Source organism: Boleophthalmus pectinirostris, unplaced genomic scaffold (assembly GCF_026225935.1).
Source record: "Boleophthalmus pectinirostris isolate CB_2022bp ecotype Guang Dong unplaced genomic scaffold, ASM2622593v1 HiC_scaffold_16, whole genome shotgun sequence".
NCBI classification, from domain to species: Eukaryota; Metazoa; Chordata; class Actinopteri; order Gobiiformes; family Gobiidae; genus Boleophthalmus; species Boleophthalmus pectinirostris.
In genome coordinates this window covers 38,695,556-38,720,555 of record NW_026571095.1, presented here as the reverse complement: position 1 = coordinate 38,720,555, position 25,000 = coordinate 38,695,556, and the positions used below count along the sequence as shown (strand labels likewise).

The 25,000-nt window shown below is 48.1% G+C and overlaps 3 protein-coding genes and 1 long non-coding RNA gene across 4 annotated transcripts; all 4 read right to left on the bottom strand.

Moving 5' to 3' along the window:
• Positions 1–567: 567 nt before the first annotated feature.
• LOC129408410 (uncharacterized) lies at positions 568–1,969 on the bottom strand. The gene is made up of 3 exons (XR_008631921.1): positions 1,822–1,969; positions 966–1,115; positions 568–592 (listed from the first exon to the last, which is right to left on the bottom strand). It is a non-coding gene; the product is annotated as an uncharacterized LOC129408410 (long non-coding RNA).
• Positions 1,970–4,616: 2,647 nt separating this feature from the next.
• On the bottom strand, positions 4,617–5,693 carry si:ch1073-184j22.2 (dual specificity protein phosphatase 18). The gene is made up of 3 exons (XM_055151439.1): positions 5,252–5,693; positions 4,918–5,068; positions 4,617–4,803 (listed from the first exon to the last, which is right to left on the bottom strand). Exons 1-3 carry the CDS (start codon positions 5,691–5,693, stop codon positions 4,617–4,619), a joined length of 780 nt encoding a protein of 259 aa, XP_055007414.1.
• Positions 5,694–14,694: 9,001 nt separating this feature from the next.
• Positions 14,695–19,308, bottom strand: LOC129408289 (mucin-7-like). Its single transcript, XM_055151438.1, has 3 exons — positions 19,191–19,308; positions 18,304–18,726; positions 14,695–15,095 (listed from the first exon to the last, which is right to left on the bottom strand). Exons 1-3 carry the CDS (start codon positions 19,255–19,257, stop codon positions 14,695–14,697), a joined length of 891 nt encoding a protein of 296 aa, XP_055007413.1. The 5' UTR covers positions 19,258–19,308.
• A 2,597-nt stretch (positions 19,309–21,905) lies between these two features.
• LOC129408288 (uncharacterized) lies at positions 21,906–23,634 on the bottom strand. The gene is made up of 3 exons (XM_055151437.1): positions 23,509–23,634; positions 22,617–23,038; positions 21,906–21,932 (listed from the first exon to the last, which is right to left on the bottom strand). Exons 1-3 carry the CDS (start codon positions 23,573–23,575, stop codon positions 21,906–21,908), a joined length of 516 nt encoding a protein of 171 aa, XP_055007412.1. The 5' UTR covers positions 23,576–23,634.
• Positions 23,635–25,000: the final 1,366 nt, after the last annotated feature.

The window sequence follows — 25,000 nt, the reverse complement described above, 5'->3', positions numbered from 1 at the left end:
CATGGACATGGATGGACAGTGGAGACATGACAGGAGACATGGACATTGGAGACATGGACAGTGGAGACATGGAGACATGGACAGTGGACATGGACTGGACAGTGGAGACATGGACATGGACAGTGGACATGGACAGTGGAGACATGGACAGTGGAGACATGTGGAGACATGGACAGTGGACATGGACATTGGAGACATGGACAGTGGAGACATGGACAGTGGAGACATGGACAGTGACATGGACAGTGGGGACTGGACATGGACATGGACATGGACTTGGAGACATGGACATGGACATGGACATCATGGACATGGACAGTGGACATGATGGAGACATGGAGACATGGACATGGAGACATGGACAGTGGACATGGACAGTGAGGACATGGAACATACAGTGGAGACGTTGGATTGACATGGATGGAGACATGGAGACATGTCTGGACAGTGGAGACTGGATGGACATTGGAGACATGGACAGGACATGGACATGGACAGTGGAACCTGTCCTGGAAACCTGGACAGTAATTGACAACACATTTGAAACACTCAGATGGTCAAAACTAACAAAGTTCTGTCCTGCAGTGAAAACCTGTATGAAACACATAAGACTTTGAGGAAAAAAAGTTTGACAGAACCTGCAGCCCCAAAGAACACCTGGACTCCCCCCGCACTATTTACATTTATTATTATTTATTTATACACAAGGAAGTGAGAAAAACAATTTCGATTTCTTTATATGTTTTTCGTATGAAGAATTGACAATAAACTATTTTAACGTTGAACTTAAACTTTGATGTACATTCAGATTCAAAGGCAGTTTATATCTGAAACAGATAAATGAACAGAGGAATCCCACACATTTGAGAAATACATATTTTCACAATTTAAATCATAATTTCAACATGAGCATGATTCATTTGCAGCTCTTATTAGTACAATTTTCAATGTAACATGCCCCAGACCTAATCGTTGGCAGGAGTCTGGGTCAGCACCTCCAGCTCAGTGTTGGCTTTACTTTGTCATCTGCATTTGACCCATTTTATGAATCACAAGCATCTTGTCAGTCAACAGTTCTGTGGCCCCTGCAGTGTGTCGTGTCCTCATACAGGAGGCTGCAGATGAGAAAAGAAAATTCATGTAAAACAGATTTCTCATTGTTATAACATTAGATGTGACAGACCTAACAGACACAGTCAGGTCGTATCTACACCAGGTCGTATCTACACCAGGTCGTATCTACACCAGTGTCTGCACAGATCTGTTAAACGAGCCTCATGTCCATCATAAATGTGACGTGTCCAGGCAGGATTATTTACTCTTCACTTTACAAACATGCACAGATTGTTAAAGCAGATCATGTTTCCCTGAATGAAATGCACACGTTGGACGTTTATATGATGTGATTTACAAGTAAATATGAGCTTTGATAGAGTCAGACTGAGTCTTTTCAGTTGAATGTATGAAATAATGTGTGTTTTCATCTTAACTCCGAGCTACACTGACCAACTGTTTACATGTTTACACTGTCCGTGAAAACGTGGAGTTTTCTCCTCGTAGCTTCTTTAAATCATCTGTGGGCTTCTTTTCCCCTAACAGTAAAAACATGATGAGTGTTTGATGGAAATGTGTCCAAATATGAAAGTTTGAGCGGACTTTTTCATCGCATTAGCTGCACATCACTAGGCAAACTTTAGCTCAAAACTCCGCGGTTCACGCAGTTAAAAACAAACTTATTTGACAGTTTTGTGGGAGTTATGGTCGTATTTTACGTTTACAGTTGTGTTAGTAATGATTTCCTAAAGTTAAAAGTGTACTCACATGTTTTTCTCCGCTCTCGGGACCGGCTTTTTGCTCTGTGTTTTTGAACATGTGACTGGCGCCGCGCGGTGCATGCTGGGATACTGAAGGCTGCGAAGGATACTCGGATGTGTCCTCCGTTCGCGGCCCCATCTCCATGGAAACGAGGTCGGTTTTAGGGCTGCATTTGAAGGCTGCATGACATAAAAATGAAATGGAACAGGCCTTGTTTCACCGGAAGTGACGTATGCGGCCTTAAAACCAGCCTTCAGAGGCTGCAGCCCGCGGATTGGGACACAGCCTTTGTGTCATTTCATGTGCATATTATTATTTAGATGTGTTGTAATTCAATCTCCAATAAATGATTTTCTTTGTTTTTAACCTTTTGTATGTGTAACAAAGTGTAATAAAAAAAATAAAAATAAATAAATAAATATATATATGAATAATTTTACAACTTGTAACAGTTTTGCAGTACCAACAATATGCACTTTTGATCATTATTATGCATAATAATAATAATAATAATAATAATAATAATAATAATAATAAATAGCCGCAAGCGGCAATGATCGGCCCGCGTCTCGCACGCAGGCGCGAGATGCTGAGGGTCCCTGGTCACTACGGGCGAGTCAGGTTTTAAATATATATGTACAAATTATTACATCGTAAATCAAAAGACAGTATTAGATTTATGTGTCTGAAGTCAAGAAAAGGTATGTGTCAGAAGTGGGATTCGAACCCACGCCTCCAGTCGGAGACCAGAAGTCCCGTTTTTCTACGGAAGGAAGGAGATTATCCTTGAGTCTGGCGCCTTAGACCACTCGGCACAAACACAAGTATATATTTAAGCGCTAAACCGTAAAGCGTGACTCAGTATTTGATTAAAGTACTACGAATATTTTGAAATCACGTTTACGAATGCATATCGCTATTTTTTATGTTTAACGTGTCTCTAGAAAGGAAACGTCACCTCATTGCGATCGCGGTTGTGTTCAGACGCTGTTTATCGCCAAAGACGCAGCGGAAACCAGTGGGATACAGCCTAACTTCTATTTTCTGTTCAATGCTTAAATGTTTTAATTTAATTTAATACAAACAAATGGAGCATTTTGTTTTAGCTGTAAAATTCATAGGAAGTAGCCTTAAAAGTGGACATGCGTAGATAAGGCGCATTACTGCCACCTACAGGACAAACACTGGGTTGACCAGGCAGGATCATACGCTGATTATTCATTCACTGTTTTGTTGTTGTTGTTGTTTTTCTTTATGAAATTACGGTTTTGGTGTAGTTAAAAATGAAAGTGAACTCCTAAATTAGGGAAAGAAGTTATAACAACAACATTTGAATGGTTTGATCACACTGCTTTCATCAATCTCCTCCATAAACCTTTTACCCAATTTTATTACGGCAAATATAGTCAAGTAGATACAAAATAAATAAAAAGTAATAGCAAAGGTTTAGCCCATGTTTACTCCAGGTTGAGTCCTGGTTTAGCCCATGTTTAGCCCATGTATTATTATTATTATTATTATTATTATTATTATTAGTAGTAGTAGTAGTAGTAGTAGTAGTAGTAGTAGTAGTAGTAGTAGTAGTAGTAGTAGTAGTAGTAGTAAATAATAATATCATTATTATTACAATATACTGGGCTGATCTGAAGAATGGCACAAGGGTTAAACAATAAATCAGCAACACAAAACAAATAAAATACAAAACAAAACATTATGAAAACAATATTTAAAGACAAGTGTAAGAAAAAATAAAATCAAAACAATTCTAACAAAAACTTCAGGAAACTTAAACCTCGACAGAAATATAAAGTTTGTCCATTTTAACCAAACGTTTTTGTCCAAGAGTTTTGTTTTGTTCATTTACTTTGATGAAAATAATAATAGAATAAAAATAATGAAAATAATTTAATAGAAATAAAACAAAATGAACTCACTGAGGAAATATTTATATTTTACACCTGAAAATATGAAAAACATGAAATAAATAAGACTCAGGTCACTTCAGTCACACTCAGGTCACTTCTGTCACACTCAGGTCACTTCTGTCACACTCAGGTCACTTCTGTCACACTCAGGTCACTCAGGTCACACTCAGGTCACTTCAGTCACACTCAGGTCACTTCTGTCACACTCAGGTCACTTCAGTCACACTCAGGTCACTTCTGTCACACTCAGGTCACTTCAGTCACACTCAGGTCACTTCTGTCACATTCAGGTCACTTCAGTCACACTCAGGTCACACTCAGGTCACTTCTGTCACACTCAGGTCACTTCAGTCACACTCAGGTCACTTCAGTCACACTCAGGTCACTCAGGTCACACTCAGGTCACTTCTGTCACAGTCAGGTCACTTCAGTCACACTCAGGTCACTCAGGTCACACTCAGGTCACTTCTGTCACACTCAGGTCACTTCTGTCACATTCAGGTCACTTCAGTCACACTCAGGTCACTTCTGTCACACTCAGGTCACTTCTGTCACATTCAGGTCACTCAGGTCACACTCAGGTCACTCAGGTCACACTCAGGTCACTTCTGTCACACTCAGGTCACTCAGGTCACTCAGGTCACACTCAGGTCACTCAGGTCACACTCAGGTCACTTCTGTCACATTCAGGTCACTCAGGTCATAGTCTGAGTCGGACTCGGGGGGTGAATGTTTCGAGTCGTTGATTTCAGTTTCAGCTGAAACTCACATGTAAACAAGCTAATGCTAACGCTAATGCTAACGCTAATGTGAAACACGAGAAACAAAAACGTCAGATTTTATTCAGACGTTTTTGACCCGTTAAACCTCAGAGTCTCACAACGTCACCGTGGAACTCAGGGGGCGGGGCTGTGTCCTCAGGAGGTGGGGCTGTGTCCTCAGGGGGCGGGGCTGTGTCCTCAGGGGGCGGGGCTGTGTCCTCAGGGGGTGGGGGGTTGTGTCCTCAGGGCGGGGCTGTGTCCTCAGGGGGTGGGGTTGTGTCCTCAGGGGGCGGGGCTGTGTCCTCAGGGGGGGGGCTGTGTCTAGGGTGTGTCCTCAGGGGGCGGGGCTGTGTCCTCAGGGGGTGGGGTTGTGTCCTCAGGGGCGGGGCTGTGTCTCAGGGGGCGGGGCCTGTTACTTTCTGCGTCTCGGCGGTGGAGTGGGCGGGACCGGCCCCAGGCACTTCCTGTGAGAGATAAGCTCCGCCCCCCTGAGCCGCGGCGAGAGAGGGGCGGAGCTTAGAGCCGCTCGTCGAGAGAGGAGAGGGGAGGGGGGGAGTCTGAGGGGGGAGAGGGGCGGGGTCACAGAGGGTCTGAGGTCAGAGGTCAGCGGGGGCCTGAGGGGGAGGAGCTGGTGACCTCTGGTCGCCGCGGCGACTGCGTCTTTGGTCCTGAGCTCGAGCTGTGGGCGGAGCTGCTGTGGGCGGAGCTGCTGTGGGCGGAGCTGCTGTGGGCGGAGCTCCTCCTCCTCGTCGGCGAGCCGGACGCTGTTGGTCCCGTACAGGTTTTTCTCGTAGACGAGGAGCTGCTGCCAGAAGCCGCGGTTGAGGCGGATGAGCGGGCGGCGCTCCCTGACGAGGGCGTGCGCCTGTCGCAGGGACACGCCCCTGAACCTCATCAGATACGCCATGACCAGCGCCGGCGAGCGGCTCATCCCGGCCGCGCAGTGCACCAGCGTTTTGCCGCTGTTGCCGTGGATACGCTCGGCCACGCGGTCGAAGTGTCGGTGCAGCGGCGCCGACGGCAGGTCGGACACGGGGACGCGCAGCACCTCCACCCCGGGCGGCGGCGGCGACGAGTGACACAACGTCACGTTCACGATGAGCGTGATGCCCGTCCTCGACACCAGCGCCGCGTTCTGAGCCCCGTCCGCCCCGGACAGGAACAGAGACGGCAGGATCTGCGACAGCGCCATCTGCGGGAAACACACAGGTCACACACAGGTCACACACAGGTCACACACAGGTCACACACAGGTCACACACACAGGTCACACACAGGTCACACACAGGTCACACAGGTCACACACACAGGTCACACACAGGTCACACACAGGTCACACACACAGGTCACACAGAGGTCACACACAGGTCACACAGGTCACACACAGGTCACACACAGGTCACACAGAGGTCACACAGAGGTCACACACAGGTCACACAGAGGTCACACACAGGTCACAGGTCACACAGAGGTCACACACAGGTCACACACAGGTCACACACAGGTCACACACAGGTCACACACACAGGTCACACACAGGTCACACACACAGGTCACACACAGGTCACAGGTCACACACAGGTCACACACAGGTCACACACAGGTCACACACAGGTCACACACACACACAGGTCACACACACACACAGGTCACACACACACAGGTCACACACAGGTCACACACAGGTCACACACAGGTCACACACACGGTCAGGTCACACACAGGTCACACACAGGTCACACACACAGGTCACACACAGGTCACACACAGGTCACACACAGAGGTCACACACACACACAGGTCACACACAGGTCACACACACAGGTCACACACACACACAGGTCACACACAGGTCACACACAGGTCACACACACACACACAGGTCACACACAGGTCACACAGAGGTCACACACAGGTCACACACACACAGGTCACACACAGGTCACACACAGGTCACACACAGGTCACACAGGTCACACACAGGTCACACACACACACAGGTCACACACACACACAGGTCACACACACACACAGGTCACACACAGGTCACACACACACACAGGTCACACACACACACAGGTCACACACAGGTCACACAGAGGTCACACACAGGTCACACACAGGTCACACACAGGTCACACACACACAAGGTCACACACAGGTCACACACACACACAGGTCACACACAGGTCACACACACACACAGGTCACACACACACACACAGGTCACACACAGGTCACACACAGGTCACACACAGGTCACACACAGGTCACACACAGGTCACACACAGGTCACACACAGGTCACACACACACACAGGTCACACAGAGGTCACACACACACACACAGGTCACACACAGGTCACACACACACAGGTCACACACACACACAGGTCACACACAGGTCACACAGAGGTCACACACACAGGTCACACACACACACAGGTCACACACAGGTCACACACACACAGGTCACACACACACACAGGTCACACACAGGTCACACACAGGTCACACACAGGTCACACACAGGTCACACACAGGTCACACACAGGTCACACACACACACACAGGTCACACACAGGTCACACAGAGGTCACACACACAGGTCACACACAACAGGTCACACAGAGGTCACACACAGGTCACACACAGGTCACACACAGGTCACACACAGGTCACACACAGGTCAAACACACAGGTCACACAGAGGTCACACACAGGTCACACACAGGTCACACACAAGTCACACACAGGTCACACACAGGTCACACACAGTCACACACAGGTCACACAGAGGTCACACACAGGTCACACACACAGGTCACACACACAGGTCACACACACACAGAGGTCACACAGAGGTCACACAGAGGTCACACAGAGGTCACACACAGGTCACACACAGGTCACACACAGGTCACACACAAGTCACACAGAGGTCACACAGAGGTCACACAGAGGTCACACACAAGTCACACACAGGTCACACACAGGTCACACACAAGTCACACACAGGTCACACAGAGGTCACACAGAGGTCACACACACAGGTCACACAGGTCACACACAGGTCACACACAAGTCACACACAAGTCACACACAGGTCACACAGAGGTCACACACACAGGTCACACACAGGTCACACACAGGTCACACACACACACACAGGTCACACACAGGTCACACACACACACACACACAGGTCACACAGAGGTCACACACACACAGGTCACACAGAGGTCACACACAGGTCACACACAGGTCAAACACACAGGTCACACAGAGGTCACACAAGGTCACACAGGTCACACAGGTCACACACACACACACACAGGTCACACAGAGGTCACACACACAGTCACACACAGTCACACACACACAGAGGTCACACACACACAGGTCACACACAGGTCACACAGGTCACACACACACAGGTCAACACACAGGTCACACAGAGGTCACACACAGGTCACACACAGGTCACACAGAGGTCACACACACAGGTCACACAGGGTCACACACAGGTCACACAGGTCACAAGGTCACACACAGGTCACACACAGGTCACACAGGTCACACACAGGTCACACAGAGGTCACACACAGGTCACACAGGTCACACCAGGTCACACACAGGTCACACACACAGGTCACACACAGGTCACACACGGTCAGGTCACACACAGGTCACACAAGGTCACACACACACAGGTCACACACACACACAGGTCACACAGAGGTCACACACAGGTCACACAGAGGTCACACACAGGTCACACACAGGTCACACAGAGGTCACACACAGGTCACACAGAGGTCACACACACACACAGGTCACACACACACACAGGTCACACACACACAGGTCACACACACACAGGTCACACACACACACACAGGTCACACACACAGAGGTCACACACACACAGGTCACACACACACACACAGGTCACACAGGTCACACAGGTCACACACAGGTCACACACAGGTCACACACAGAGGTCACACACACACAGGTCACACACACACACAGGTCACACACACACACAGGTCACACAGAGGTCACACACACACACAGTCACACACAGTCACACACACACACACACACAGGTCACACACAGGTCACACACACAGGTCACACACACACACAGGTCACACAGAGGTCACACACACACACAGGTCACACAGAGGTCACACAGGTCACACACAGGTCACACACAGGTCACACACACACACAGGTCACACACACACACAGGTCACACAGAGGTCACACACACACACAGGTCACACAGAGGTCACACAGGTCACACACAGGTCACACACAGGTCACACACAGGTCACACACACACACACACACAGGTCACACAGAGGTCAACACACAGGTCACACACAGGTCACACACAGGTCACACACACACACACAGGTCACACACACACACAGGTCACACAGAGGTCACACACACACACAGTCACACAGAGGTCCACACACCACACAGGTCACACACAGGTCACACACACACAGGTCACACAGAGGTCACACACAGGTCACACACAGGGTCACACACAGGTCACACAACACACACAGGTCACACACACACACACAGGTCACACAGAGGTCACACACAGGTCACACACACACACACACACAGGTCACACACACACACAGGTCACACAGAGGTCACACACACACACAGGTCACACAGGTCACACAGAGGTCACACACACACACAGTCACACACAGGTCACACAGAGGTCACACACCACACACAGGTCACACAGAGGTCACACACACACACAGGTCACACACAGGTCACACACACACACACAGGTCACACACACACACAGGTCACACACACACACAGGTCACACACACACACACACAGGTCACACACACACACACACAACACACACAGGTCACACAGAGGTCACACACACAGGTCACACACAGGTCACATACACACACAGGTCACACACACACACACAGGTCACAACAACACAGGTCACACAGAGGTCACACACAGGTCACACACACACACACAGTCACACACACACACAGGTCACACACACACACACACACACAGGTCACACAGAGGTCACACACACACACAGGTCACACAGAGGTCACAGGTCACACACAGGTCACACACAGGTCACACACAGTTCACACACAGGTCACACACACACACAGGTCACACAGGTCACACACAGGTCACACACACACACAGGTCACACACACACACAGGTCACACAGAGGTCACACACACAGGTCACACACAGGAACCGACCGCAGAACCTCCAGAGGAATCGACTCCAACAAACAGAACCGTGTCGTATTTACGCCACATAAACTCTTTTTTTTCCCGGAGGTTCGTGTTGGAGACTCAGAACCAGAACCTGAACCAAGATCTAAACCAGGACTAAACCAGAACTAAACCAGAACTAAACCAGGACTAAACCAGAACTAAACCAGGACTAAACCAGGAACTAAACCAGAACTAAACCAGGACTAAACCAGGTCTAAACCAGGTCTAAACCAGAACTAAACCAGGACTAAAACCAGGTCTAAACCAGGTCTAAACCAGACTAAACCAGAACTAAACCAGGACTAAACCAGGACTAAACCAGAACTAAACCAGGACTAAACCAGGTCTAAACCAGGTCTAAACCAGAACTAAACCAGGACTAAACCAGGTCTAAACCAGGTCTAAACCATGACTAAACCAGAACTAAACCAGGACTAAACCAGGACTAAACCAGAACTAAACCAGGACTAAACCAGGACTAAACCAGAACTAAACCAGGACTAAACCAGGTCTAAACCAGGTCTAAACCAGAACTAAACCAGGACTAAACCAGGTCTAAACCAGGTCTAAACCAGGACTAAACCAGAACTAAACCAGGACTAAACCAGGACTAAACCAGAACTAAACCAGGACTAAACCAGGACTAAACCAGAACTAAACCAGGACTAAACCAGGTCTAAACCAGGACTAAACCAGGACTAAACCAGAACTAAACCAGGTCTAAACCAGGTCTAAACCAGGACTAAACCAGAACTAAACCAGGTCTAAACCAGGTCTAAACCAGGACTAACCAGGACTGGGGCAGGGGGTTTGGGTGGATTAGGACCAGACTGGATCAGACAAACATTTAACATCAAGTCTTACTTTGGTCCTGCTCCTCTGACCGGGTCCTTCAGGTCCGGTCTCTGCTCTGGTCTCCAGTCTAGTCTCTGATCCTGGCCTGGTCCTGGTCTGGTCCTGGCCTGGTCCTGGCCTGGTCCTGGTCTGGTCTCTGGTCTCTGGTCTGGTCCTGGCCTGGTCCTGGTCTGGTCTCTGGTCTCTGGTCTCTGGTCTGGTCTCTGGTCTGGTCTCTGGTCTCTGGTCTCTGGTCTCTGGTCTCTGGTCTCTGGTCTGGTCTCTGGTCTCTGGTCTCTGGTCCTGGTCTGGTCCTGGTCTGGTCTCTGGTCTCTGGTCTCTGGTCTCTGGTCCATATTTAGTCCGTGGGCAGGAGCAGGGACCAATCAGAGTCTGTTTGTAATTTTAGCTGAAACAGGAGCCGCTCGGAGTCAAACCCACAACCTCCTGCTCCTCCTGCTCTTCTTCTTCTTCTTCTTCTTGTTCTTCTTCTTCTTCTTCTTCTTCTTCACACTGGAGGAAGTTTGTAAAATATGATGGAAATGTTTGACTTGTGGAAAAGTGTTTGAGTTTTTTCAGGTGTTTGTTTTGGGCTGAAGGTTTTGAAAAGTCCATGGATCCAGTTTGTGTCGCCCCCTAGTGTCTGCGGAGAAGAACATTTCAAATCACCTGATGAAAAGACAAAAGGTTTTATCTCCACTTCCTTTTCTCTTCACGTCTTCTGTCACTTTTTCTATTTTCTTCAGATTTTCATGAAACAAATGTTTTGTCACTTTTAGTTTGAAAAACTTTGGTGAGAAATAAAATAAAAGTTTATTATTATTATTATTATTATTATTATTAATTATTATTATTATTATTATTATTATTATTATTATCATCATTATTATTATTATTATTTTATTATTACTATTATTATTACTATTATCATTATTATTATTATTCATCATTATTATTATTATTATTATCATCATTATATTATTATTATTATTATTATCATTATTATTATTATTATTATTATTATTATTATTATTATTATTATATCATCATTATTATTATTATTATTATTATTATTACATTATTATTACTATTATCATTATTATTATTATTCATCATTATTATTATTATTATCATCATTATTATTATTAATTATTATTAATTATCATTATTATTATTATTATTATTATTATTATTATTATTATTATTATTATTATTACGTTTCTTCATCAGGAATAAAACTGAACCTGTGAAAATGATTCAAGTGTGAAGAAGAAGATTTTACAAAACTGGAGGTTTATGAAATCACAAACAGCTTCTGGTGAAATGTTCCAGAATGTTCTGGAGAAGTTCCCTCAGGTTTTACCATCAGGCTCAGCGGGTTTTACCAGAACCTTCTAGAATCCAGAGCAAAATGTGAAGGTCCAGGGTCACCACAGTCTGACGAGACGCCTCAGAGGGACGAGAAACACGAGGAGCTTCAGGACGAGCTTCAGGAGGAGCTTCAGGAGGAGCTTCAGGAGGAGCTTCAGGAGGTTGCTTCAGGAGGAGCTTCAGGAGGAGCTTCAGGAGGTGTTTCAGGAGGTGCTTCAGGAGGTGCTTCAGGAGGTGCTTCAGGAGGTGCTCCTGGTCGTGTGTGGAGGCTCCAGCTGGACCTGCCTGGGGGCAGAGCTCCTGAGGGGCTCCAGGGGCCCGGCTGGACTCGTCTGACCCAGGGAAGGCTCCTGTCTCTGGGTGTAGCAGCAGGAGTGGCCCCTGGAGTCTGGACAATGGTCCTTTTGGTCTCCACATGTGACTTTAGATCTTTGACTCGAGAGTTAAAGGTTAAACTCAGAGATTTAACAACGTTTTTCTCCAAAGTGAAGAGAACTTCAGAGAAACTGAAACAAACCACTGGTCCGACGCACGGACGAGTCCGAACACACGAGTCCAAACACACGAGTCCGAACACACGAGTCCAAACACACGGAAGAGTCCAAACACACGACGAGTCCAAACACACGAGTCCGAACACACGAGTCCGAACACACGAGTCCGAACACACGAGTCCGAACCACACGAGTCCGAACACACGAGTCCAAACACACGACTCCAAACACACGAGTCCAAACACACGAGTCCGAACACATGAGTCCAAGAACCACAGAGGAACATGTGAGTGTCACTTTTAAACGTGACACTTTCATTTTGTTCGATGTGATTTTCACATCAGATGGACTCAAAAGAAGAAGAAGAAATCAGAACTTTCTTCCTCGAATCAAACGAAGTAGAAAAAGTGACAGAAGACGTGAAGAGAAAAGGAAGTGGAGATAAAACCTTTTGTCTTTTCATCAGGTGATTTGACACTAGGGGGCGACACAAACTGGATCCATGGACTTTTCAAAACCTTCAGCCCAAAACAAACACCTGAAAAAACTCAAACACTTTTCCACAAGTCAAACATTTCCATCATATTTTACAAACTTCCTCCAGTGTGAAGAAGAAGAAGAAGAAGAAGAAGAAGAAGAAGAAGAAGAACAAGAAGAAGAAGAAGAAGAAGAAGAGGAGGTTGTGGTCCAAGGTCTGGTCTTAATCCTCTATCTGATCTCTGGTCCTGGTCCTGGTCCTGGTCCTGGTCTTGGTCCTGGTCCTGGTCTGGTCTGGTCCTGGTCTTGGTCTTGTCTTGGTCTTGGTCTGGTCTTGGTCTTGGTCTTGGTCCTGGTCCTGGTCTTGGTCTGGTCCTGGTCTGGTCCTGGTCTTGGTCCTGGTCCTGGTCCTGGTCCTGGTCTGGTCTTGGTCTTGGTCTTGGTCTTGGTCCTGGTCCTGGTCTTGGTCTTGGTCCTGGTCTGGTCCTGGTCCTGGTCCTGGTCCTGGTCTGGTCCTGGTCCTGGTCCTGGTCTTGGTCCTGGTCCTGGTCCTGGTCTTGGTCCTGGTCTTGGTCTTGGTCTGGTCTTGGTCTGGTCCTGGTCCTGGTCTTGGTCTGGTCCTGGTCTGGTCTGGTCTTGGTCTTGGTCTGGTCCTGGTCTTGGTCTGGTCTGGTCTGGTCCTGGTCTGGTCTGGTCTGGTCTGGTCTTGGTCTTGGTCTGGTCTGGTCTGGTCTGGTCTTGGTCTGGTCTGGTCTTGGTCTTGGTCTTGGTCTTGGTCTTGGTCTTGGTCTTGGTCTGGTCTTGGTCTGGTCCTGGTCTGGTCTGGTCTTGGTCTGGTCTTGGTCTTGGTCTGGTCTGGTCTGGTCTGGTCTTGTCTGGTCTTGGTCTGGTCCTGGTCTGGTCTTGTCTCTGGTCCTGGTCTTGGTCTTGGTCTTGGTCTTGGTCTGTCCTGGTCTTGGTCTTGGTCTTGGTCTTGGTCTGGTCTTGGTTGGTCTTGGTCGGTCTTGGTCTGGTCTGGTCTTGGTCTTGGTCTGTCTTGGTCTTGGTCTTGGTCCTGGTCCTGGTCTTGGTCTGGCCTTGGTCTTGGTCTGGTTTTGGTCTTGGTCTGGTCCTGGTCTTGGTCTGGTCTTGGTCTTGGTCTGGTCCTGGTCTTGGTCTTTGGTCTGGTCCTGGTCTTGGTCTGGTCTTGGTCCTGGTCTTGGTCTTGGTCTTGGTCTGGTCCTGGTCTGGTCTTGGTCTTGGTCTGGTCTTGGTCTGGTCTGGTCCTGGTCTTGGTCTGGTCTTGGTCTGGTCTGGTCCTGGTCTTGGTCTGGTCTTGGTCTTGGTCCTGGTCTTGGTCTTGGTCCTGGTCTTGGTCTGGTCTTGGTCTGGTCCTGGTCTTGGTCTGGTCTTGGTCTGGTCCTGGTCTTGGTCCTGGTCTTGGTCTGGTCCTGGTCTTGGTCTGGTCCTGGTCTTGGTCTGGTCTTGGTCTGGTCTTGGCTGGTCTTGGTCTTGGTCTTGGTCTGGTCCTGGTCTGGTGGTCTGGTCTGGTGGTCTGGTCCTGGTCTTGGTCTGGTCTGGTCTTGGTCTGGTGGTCTTGGTCTGGTCTTGTCTGGTCTTGGTCTGGTCCTGGTCTTGGTCTGGTCCTGGTCTTGGTCTGGTCTTGGTCTTGGTCCTGGTCTTGGTTTTGTAAATAAAGTTCTGAAGCAGAAGTTTAAAAAACAAACTCTTTTATTCACACAGACTCCGCCCCCCAAGTCTCTACCGGATCTGCGTCGCTCACGCTAACGTTAGCCTGACTCCAAAGACAGGTGCGGCAGGTGCGGCAGGTGACCGCAGAAGCTTCTGAGCGCGTGCAGAACCAGAACGACCAATCAAGTTTTACAAAACAAGAGACGCCCACTGATGATGTCACTGATGATGTCACTGTCACTGATGATGTCACTGATGATGTCACTGATGACGTCACTGATGATGTCAGTGATGATGTCACTGATGATGTCAGTGATGACGTCACTGATGATGTCAGTGATGACGTCACTGATGACGTCACTGATGATGTCAGTGATGATGTCACTCCTTGTTGAGCCAGCTGAAGCTGAAGACGTGTCGTGGTTCGTCTGCGTCGTTTTGCTCCTGAAGGAATCAGAAACATCATGAGTTTCACCAAACAGGGATTTCACCTGCCTGCACCTGTCTGCACCTGTCTGCACCTGCCTGCACCTGCTGCATCTGTCTGCACCTGTCTGCACCTGTCTGCACCTGTCTGGTTCATATGCAAAATTGCAACGATTTTTCAGGTTCGTGCTTCAGCAGCAAAACTTCAAATAAACCAGAAAATCAAACACACACAAAAACACACACACAACACACAAACACAACACATAGACACACAACACACAAACACACACACACAACACACACACACACACACACACAACACACAAACACACAAACACACACACACAACACACACACACACACACACACACACACACACACAAACACAACACACAGACACACACAACACACAACAACACACACAACACACACACACACACACACACACACACACACAAACACACACACACACACACACACACACACACACACACAACACACACACACACACACACACACACACACACACACACACACACACAACACACACACACACACACACACACACAACACAACACAACACACACACAGACACACACACACAACAAAACACACAACACACACACACACAATACACACACACACAACACACACACACACACACACACAACACACACAAACACACACACACAACACACACACACACACACACACACACACACACACACACACAACACACAAACACACACACACACACACACACACACACACAACACACACACACACACACACAACACACACAACACACAAACACAACACACAGACACACACACAACACACAAACACACACACACACACACACACACACAGTTTCGTTTGGGCTGTTTCAGTTTTGGAAATATTATTGATTCTTTTAAAGGTCAAACTGGGGTCACTTCTTCAGAAAACTTCAAATGAAATAAAACAATACAAAATGTCAGTTGTTTGTGTTTGTTTTGTGTTTGTTTTGTGTTGTTTTGTCTTCGTTTTGTGTTGTTTTTTGTGTTTGTTTTGTGTTTTGTTTTTTGTGTTTGTTTTGTGTTTGTTTTGTGTGTTGTTTTGTTTTGTTTGTTTTTGTTGTTTTGTGTTGTTTTGTGTTTTGTTTTGTTTGTTTTGTGTTTTGTTTTTGTTTGTTTTGTTTTGTGTTGTTTTGTGTTGTTTTGTTGTTTTGTTTTGTTTTGTGTTTGTTTTGTGTTTGTTTTTGTGTTTTTTTGTGTTTGTTTTGTGTTTGTTTTGTGTTGTTTTGTGTTTGTGTTTTGTGTTTGTTTTGTTTTTTGTGTTTTTGTGTTGTTTTGTGTTTGTTTTGTGTTGTTTTGTGTTTGTTTTGTGTTGTTTTGTGTTTGTTTTGTGTTGTTTTGTGTTTGTTTTGTTTTGTTTGTTTTGTGTTTGTTTTGTGTTGTTTTGTTTGTTTTGTTTTTTTGTGTTTTGTTGTTTTGTGTTTGTTTTGTGTTGTTTTGTGTTTGTTTTGTGTTTGTTTGTTTGTTTTGTTTTGTTTTGTGTTTGTTTTGTTTGTGTTTGTTTGTTTTGTTTTGTGTTGTTTTGTGTTTGTTTTGTGTTGTTTTGTGTGTTTGTTTTGTGTTGTTTTGTGTTGTGTTTGTGTGTTTTGTTTGTTGTGTTTGTTTTGTGTTTGTTTTGTGTTTGTTTTTGTGTTTGTTTTGTTTTGTTTTGTTTTGTGTTGTTTTGTTGTTTGTTTTGTGTTTTTGTGTTTGTTTTGTGTTGTTTGTTGTGTTTTGTTTTTGTGTTGTTTTGTGTTTGTGTTTGTTTTGTTTGTTTTGTGTTGTTTTGTGTTTGTTTTGTGTTTGTGTTTTGTTGTTTTGTTTTGTTTGTGTTGTTTTGTGTTTGTGTTTGTTTTTTGTGTTGTGTTTGTGTTTTGTGTTTGTGTTTGTTTTGTGTTTTGTTTTTGTGTTGTTTTGTGTTTGTTTTGTGTGTTGTGTTTTGTTTTGTTTTTGTGTTGTTTTGTGTTGTTTTGTGTTTTGTTTTGTGTTTGTTTTGTGTTTGTTTTGTGTTTTTTGTGTGTTTGTTTGTGTTTTGTGTGTTTTGTGTTTTGTGTTGTTTTGTTTGTTTGTTTTGTGTTGTTTTGTGTTGTTGTTTTGTTTGTTTTGTTTTGTTTGTTTGTGTTTTTTTTGTGTTTGTTTTGTGTTTGTTTTGTGTTGTTTTGTGTTGTGTGTTTGTGTTTGTTTTGTGTTGTTTTGTTTTGTGTTTGTTTTGTGTTGTTTGTTTTGTGTTTTGTGTTTGTGTTTTGTTTTTGTTTTGTTTTGTTTTGTTTTGTGTTGTTTTGTCTTTGTTTTGTTTGTTTTGTGTTTGTTTTGTGTTGTTTTGTGTGTGACTGTTTTCATTTGTGCGTCTTCATTTGTGATGTAACAATAATCTATATAATATAATGTAATATCATTGGACCGTCACGATAAATCGAATCACGAGCAACAGCTACAAAAACACAGAGGAACTACACAGACCATGATCCTTTGCTCCAGGTCAGTGCAGACGACACTTCTGACACTTTTAACTCTCAGTTCTTTGGATTAAAACTTGTCAAGACGTTTGAAGAAGAAAAAAAAGAATATTCACAGTTTTAGCTGTTTAACCTCCATAAAATATCACAATAAATATCGCACCATGAGATGTGTATCATGAAAATATCATACCTTATATCGTGAAAATATCGTACCGCAAGATGTATATCACAATAAATATCATACTGTGAGATGTATATTGTGATAATATCGTACAGCGGAATGTGTATCGTGAAAATATTGTACCGTTATCATGAAAATACAGTATCATAAACTGTATATCGCAATAAATATGGTACTGTGAGATGTGTTTTCTGAAAATGCCATACCGTTATCGTGATAGTTAGATGTGTATCATGAAAATATCGTACCGTGAGATGTGTATTGCAATAAAGATTGTACTGTGAGATGTATATCATGAAAATATCATGCCATATATCGTGAAAATATCGTACCATGAGCTGTATGTCACAATAAATATCATACCGTGAAATGTGTATCGTGAAAATATCGTACCGTTATCATGACATATACAGTACCATATATCATGAAAATATCGTAGAGTGAGATGTATATCGCAATAAATATCGTACCGTAAGACTTTACATCACAAACGATTGACGTCGTTTTTGTGCGGGTTTTTGTGTGATGGGGTCGTGTGAGCGTTTTACCGAGGGGGCGGGGCCTGAGGGGGCGGTTCCTGCGGCGGAGGGGGCGTGGCTCCGTGTCGGGGTGGGCGTGGCCTCTGCAGCTCTCTGCGACGGTAAAGGAGGGAAGGAGACGGGAGGCACGGCAGGAAGCAGCGGAGGAGGCAACGAAGGAGCCAGGGAAGGAGATGTGGGCGGGGCTAGTGAAGGAGACGTGGGCGGGGCTAGTGAAGGAGACATAGGCGGTGCGACCGGAGGAGATGTGGGCGGGGCGACGGGAGGGTGGGGGGACACGGCGGGGGGGGGCGGGGGGCATAGGGGACGCGGTGGGCGGGGCCGGCGTGGAGGGGGAGGGGCCGGCCGCCGCCACAGGAAGCGTCTCGGCTCGACTTCCTGTTGCAGATCTGAGCTCCGCCTCCTCGTCCTCGTCGTCGCTGTCGTCATCGTCTGAAACAAACACGAGAGAGTTTAATGTCTCTGTGTGTGTACGGGGCTGTGTGTGTGTGTGTACGGGGCTGTGAGTGTGTGTGTACGGGGCTGTGAGTGTGTGTGTACGGGGCTGTGAGTGTGTGAGTGGCTGTGTGTGTGTGTGTACGGGACTGTGAGTGTGTGTGTACGGGTCTGTGAGTGTGTGTACAGGTCTGTGAGTGTGTGTGTACGGGGCTCCGTGTGTGTGTACAGGACTGTGAGTGTGTGTCTGAGGGGCTGTGTGTGTACGGGGCTGTGAGTGTGTGTACGGGGCTGTGTGTGTGTAGAGGTCTGTGTGTGTCGGGGCCAGGCGCTCTCACATCTGTTGAAGGTGATGTTGGACAGAGCTCTTCTCTCTGTGTGTGTACGGGGCTGTGAGTGTGTGTAGAGGGCTGTGTGAGTGTGTGTACGGGGCTGTGTGTGTCGGGGCCAGGCGCTCTCACATCTGTTGAAGGTGATGTTGGACAGAGCTCTTCTCTGTCGTTCGAAGTTTGTGGTGAAATGATCCATGTTCTCGTAGCCGCGCTGAAGTTTGTCCAAGTGAGACGTGTTGGTGCCTTCAGAGATCGCGCACCACACAAGAGACACGTCACACTACTGAACCCTGCGCACACAAGAGACACGTCACACTACTGAACCCTGCGCACACAAGAGACACACGTCACACTAACTGAACCCTGCGCACACAAGAGACACGTCACACTACTGAACCCTGCACACAAGAGACACACGTCACACACTACTGAACCCTGCGCACACAAGAGACACGTCACACTACAACTGAACCCTGCGCACACAAGAGACAGAGACACGTCACACTACTGAACCCTGCGCACACAAGAGACACGTCACACTACTGAACCCTGCGCACACAAGAGACACGTCACACTACTGAACCCTGCCGCACACAAGAGACACGTCACACTACTGAACCCTGCGCACACAAGAGACACGTCACACTACTGAACCTGCGCCACACAAGAACACGTCACACTACTGAACCCTGTGCACACAAGAGACACGTCACACTACTGAACCCTGCACACACAAGAGACACGTCACACTACTGAACCCTGCACACACAAGAGACACGTCACACTACTGAACCCTGCGCACACAAGAGACACGTCACACTACTGAACCCTGCGCACACAAGAGACACGTCACACTACTGAACCCTGAACCCTGCGCACACAAGAGACACGTCACACTACTGAAACCCTGAACCGCACACAAGAGACACGTCACACTACTGAACCCTGCCGACCACGAACACGAGACACGTCACACTACTGAACCCTGCGCACACAAGAGACACGTCACACTACTGAACCCTGCGCACACAAGAGACACGAACCCTCACACTACTGAACCCTGCGCACACAAGAACCCTGACACACAAGAGACCGTCACACTACGAACCGTCACACTACAAGAACCCTGAACCCTGCGCACACAAGAGACACGTCACACACTGAACCTGCGCACACAAGAGACACGTCAACACTACTGAACCCTGCGCACACACACGTCACACTACTGAACTCACACAGCACACACACCGAACCGACACATCACACTACTGAACCCTGCGCACACAAGAGACACGTCACACTACACACACAGACCACAGAACACGTCACACTACTGAACCCTGTACACACAAGAGACACGTCACACTACTGAACCCTGTACACACAAGACACACGTCACACTACTGAACCCTGCACACACAAGAGAGACACACGAACCCTCACACACGTACTGAACCCTGCGCACACAAGAGACACGTCACACTACAAGGGAGACGCGTCACACTACTGAACCCTGCGCACACAAGAGACACATCACACTACTGAACCCTGTACACACAAGAGACACGTCACACTACTGAACCCTGTACACACAAGACACACGTCACACACTGAACCCTGCACACACACAAGACACGTCACACTACTGAACCCTGCGCACACAAGAGACACGTCACACTACAGAACAACATTTGCTCCATCAGATTCTGAATTTAAACGCCGCTGAAATTCTCACTTTGAATTTTTTAACTCTGAAAAAACATGTTTGAATTATTTTGTGTGTGATCAGGACTCGTCGTGTGTGATCAGGACTCGTCGTGTGTGATCAGGACTCGTGTGTGATCAGTGTCGTCAGTCGTGTCATGGACTCGTCGTGTGTGATCAGGACTCGTGTGTCGATCGTGTGTGATCAGGATCATCGTCGTGTGTGATCAGGACTCGTCGTGTGTGATCAGGGTCGTCGTCGTGTGTGATCAGGGCTCGTCGTCGTGTGTGTGATCAGGACTCGTCGTGTGTGATCAGGATGATCAGGACTCGTGTGTGATCAGGATCTCGTGTGTGTGATCAGGGCTCGTCGTGTGTGATCAGGACTCGTCGTGTGTGATCAGGACTCGTGTGTGATCAGGACTCGTCGTGTGTGATCAGGACTCGTGTGTGATCAGGGCTGTCGTGTGATCAGGACTCGTCGTGTGTGATCAGGACTCGTCGTGTGTGATCAGGACTCGTGTGTGATCAGGACTTGTCGTGTGTGATCAGGGCTCGTCGTGTGTGATCAGGACTCGTGTGTGATCAGGATCATCAGGGCTCGTCGTGTGTGATCAGGACTCGTGTGTGATCAGGGTCGTGTCGTGTGTGATCAGGACTCGGGTGTTCAGGACTCGTGTGTGTGATCAGGACTCGTCGTGTGTGATCAGGGCTCGTCGTGTGTGATCAGGACTCGTCGTGTGTGATCAGGATCGTGTGTGATGTCGATCAGGGCTCGTCGTGTAGGATCAGGATCTGTCGTGTGTGATCAGGACTCGTGTGTGATCAGGGCTCGTCGTGTGTGATCAGGACTCGTCGTGTGTGATCAGGACTCGTCGTGTGTGATCAGGACTCGTGTGTGATCAGGGCTCGTCGTGTGTGATCAGGACTCGTGTGTGATCAGGGCTCGTCGTGTGTGATCAGGACTCGTCGTGTGTGATCAGGATCGTCGTGTGTGATCAGGGCTCGTCGTGTGTGATCAGGGCTCGTCGTGTGTGATCAGGACTCGTGTGTGATCAGGACTCGTGTGGATCGTGTGTGATCAAGGATCTCGTCGTCGTGTGTGACTCGTGATCAGGACTCGTCGTGTGTGATCAGGACTCACTTCTGCAGCAGGGGTTTGGCCTCCTGTAAACAAGAAAAATAAGTTCAGACCAAAACTTTAGAACCTCGTCGATCTGTGGGGATTTACACACACGTCTTTTATGATGTGAAGATGTGCATGAGCCTCTGAGGCCCCGTTCACACTAGTGTGTATGTGAGTGTTGGTTCACACTAGTGTGTATGTGAGTGGGTGGTTCACACTAGTGTGTATGTGAGTGGTGGTTCACACTAGTGTGTATGTGAAGTGGGTGGTCACACTAGTGTGTGTATGGTGACACTGTTGGTTCACACTAGTGTGTATGTGAGTGGTTGGTTCACACTAGTGTGTATGTGAGCGGTTGGTTCACACTAGTGTGTATGTGAGTGGGTGGTTCACACTAGTGTGTATGTGAGTGGTTGGTTCACACTAGTGTGTATGTGAGTGGTGGTTGTTGTATGTGAGTGGTTGGTTCACACTAGTGTGTATGTGAGTGGTTGGTTCACACTAGTGTGTATGTGAGTGTTGGTTCACACTAGTGTGTATGTGAGTGGTTCACACTAGTGTGTATGTGAGCGGTCCGTTCACACTAGTGTGTATGNATGAAAATATCGTAGAGTGAGATGTATATATCGCAATAAATATCGTACCGTAAGACTTTACATCACAAACGATTGACGTCGTCGTTTTTGTGCGGGTTTTTGTGTGATGGGGTCGTGTGAGCGTTTTACCGAGGGGGCGGGGCCTGAGGGGGCGGTTCCTGCGGCGGAGGGGGCGTGGCTCCGTGTCGGGGTGGGCGTGGCCTCTGCAGCTCTCTGCGACGGTAAAGGAGGGAAGGAGACGGGAGGCACGGCAGGAAGCAGCGGAGGAGGCAACGAAGGAGCCAGGGAAGGAGATGTGGGCGGGGCTAGTGAAGGAGACGTGGGCGGGGCTAGTGAAGGAGACATAGGCGGTGCGACCGGAGGAGATGTGGGCGGGGCGACGGGAGGGTGGGGGGACACGGCGGGGGGGGCGGGGGGCATAGGGGACGCGGTGGGCGGGGCCGGCGTGGAGGGGGAGGGGCCGGCCGCCGCCACAGGAAGCGTCTCGGCTCGACTTCCTGTTGCAGATCTGAGCTCCGCCTCCTCGTCCTCGTCGTCGCTGTCGTCATCGTCTGAAACAAACACGAGAGAGTTTAATGTCTCTCTGTGAGTGTGTGTACGGGGCTGTGTGTGTGTGTGTACGGGGCTGTGAGTGTGTGTGTACGAGGCTGTGAGTGTGTGTACGGGGCTGGGAGTGTGTGTGTACGGGGCTGTGAGTGTGTGAGTGGCTGTGTGTGTGTGTGTACGGGGCTGTGAGTGTGTGTGTACGGGTCTGTGAGTGTGTGTACGGGTCTCCGTGTGTGTGTACAGGACTGTGAGTGTGTGTCTGAGGGGCTGTGTGTGTACTGGGCTGTGAGTGTGTGTACGGGGCTGTGTGTGTGTGTAGGGGCTGTGTGTGTCGGGGCCAGGCGCTCTCACATCTGTTGAAGGTGATGTTGGACAGAGCTCTTCTCTCTGTGTGTGTACGGGGCTGTGAGTGTGTGTAGAGGGCTGTGTGAGTGGTGTGTACGGGGCTGTGTGTGTCGGGGCCAGGCGCTCTCACATCTGTTGAAGGTGATGTTGGACAGAGCTCTTCTCTGTCGTTCGAAGTTTGTGGTGAAATGATCCATGTTCTCGTAGCCGCGCTGAAGTTTGTCCAAGTGAGACGTGTTGGTGCCTTCAGAGATCCTGCGCACACAAGAGACACGTCACACTACTGAACCCTGCGCACACAAGAGACACGTCACACTACTGAACCCTGCGCACACAAGAGACACGTCACACTACTGAACCCTGCGCACACAAGAGACACGTCACACTACTGAACCCTGCGCACACAAGAGACACGTCACACTACTGAACCCTGCGCACACAAGAGACACGTCACACTACTGAACCCTGCGCACACAAGAGACACGTCACACTACTGAACCCTGCGCACACAAGAGACACGTCACACTACTGAACCCTGCGCACACAAGAGACACGTCACACTACTGAACCCTGCGCACACAAGAGACACGTCACACTACTGACCCCTGTACACACAAGAGACATGTCACACTACTGAACCCTGCGCACACAAGAGACACGTCACACTACTGAACCCTGCGCACACAAGAGACACGTCAGACCCTGCGCACACAAGAGACACGTCACACACTGAACCCTGACCCTGCGGCACACAAGAGACACGTCACACTACTGAACCTGTACACACAGAGACTCACACTACGACACGTCACACTACTGAACCCCACACAGAGACACGTCACACTACTGAACCCTGCGCACACAAGTACACAAGAGACACGCAACACTACTGAACCCTGCGCACACAAGAGACACGTCACACTACTGAACCCTGCGCACACAAGAGAACACGTCACACTACTACGAACCCTGCGCACACAAGAGACACGTCACACTACTGAACCCTGAACACACAAGACCCGCGTCACACTACTGAACCCTGCGCACACAAGAGACACGTCACACTACTGAAACCCTGCGCACACAAAGAACACGTCACACTACTACCCTGCGCACACAAGAGAACACCCTGCGCACACAAGAGTCACACTACTGAACCCTGCGCACACAGAGAACGTCACACTACTGAACCCTGCGCACACAAGAGAGACACACGTCACACTACTGAACCCTGCCACACAAGAGACACGTCACACACACTGAACCCTGCGCACACAAGACACGTCACACTACTACTGAACACCTGCTGCGCACACAAGAGACACGTCACACTACTGAACCCTGCGCACACAAGAGACACGTCACACTACTGAACCCTGCGCACACAAGAGACACGTCACACTACTGAACCCTGCGCACACAAGAGACACGCTGAACCCTGCGCACACAAGAGACACGTCACACTACTGAACCCTGCGCACACAAGAGACACGTCACACTACTGAACCCTGCGCACACAAGAGACACGTCACACTACTGAACCCTGCGCACACAAGAGACACGTCACACTACTGAACCCTGCGCACACAAGAGACACGTCACACTACTGAACCCTGCGCACA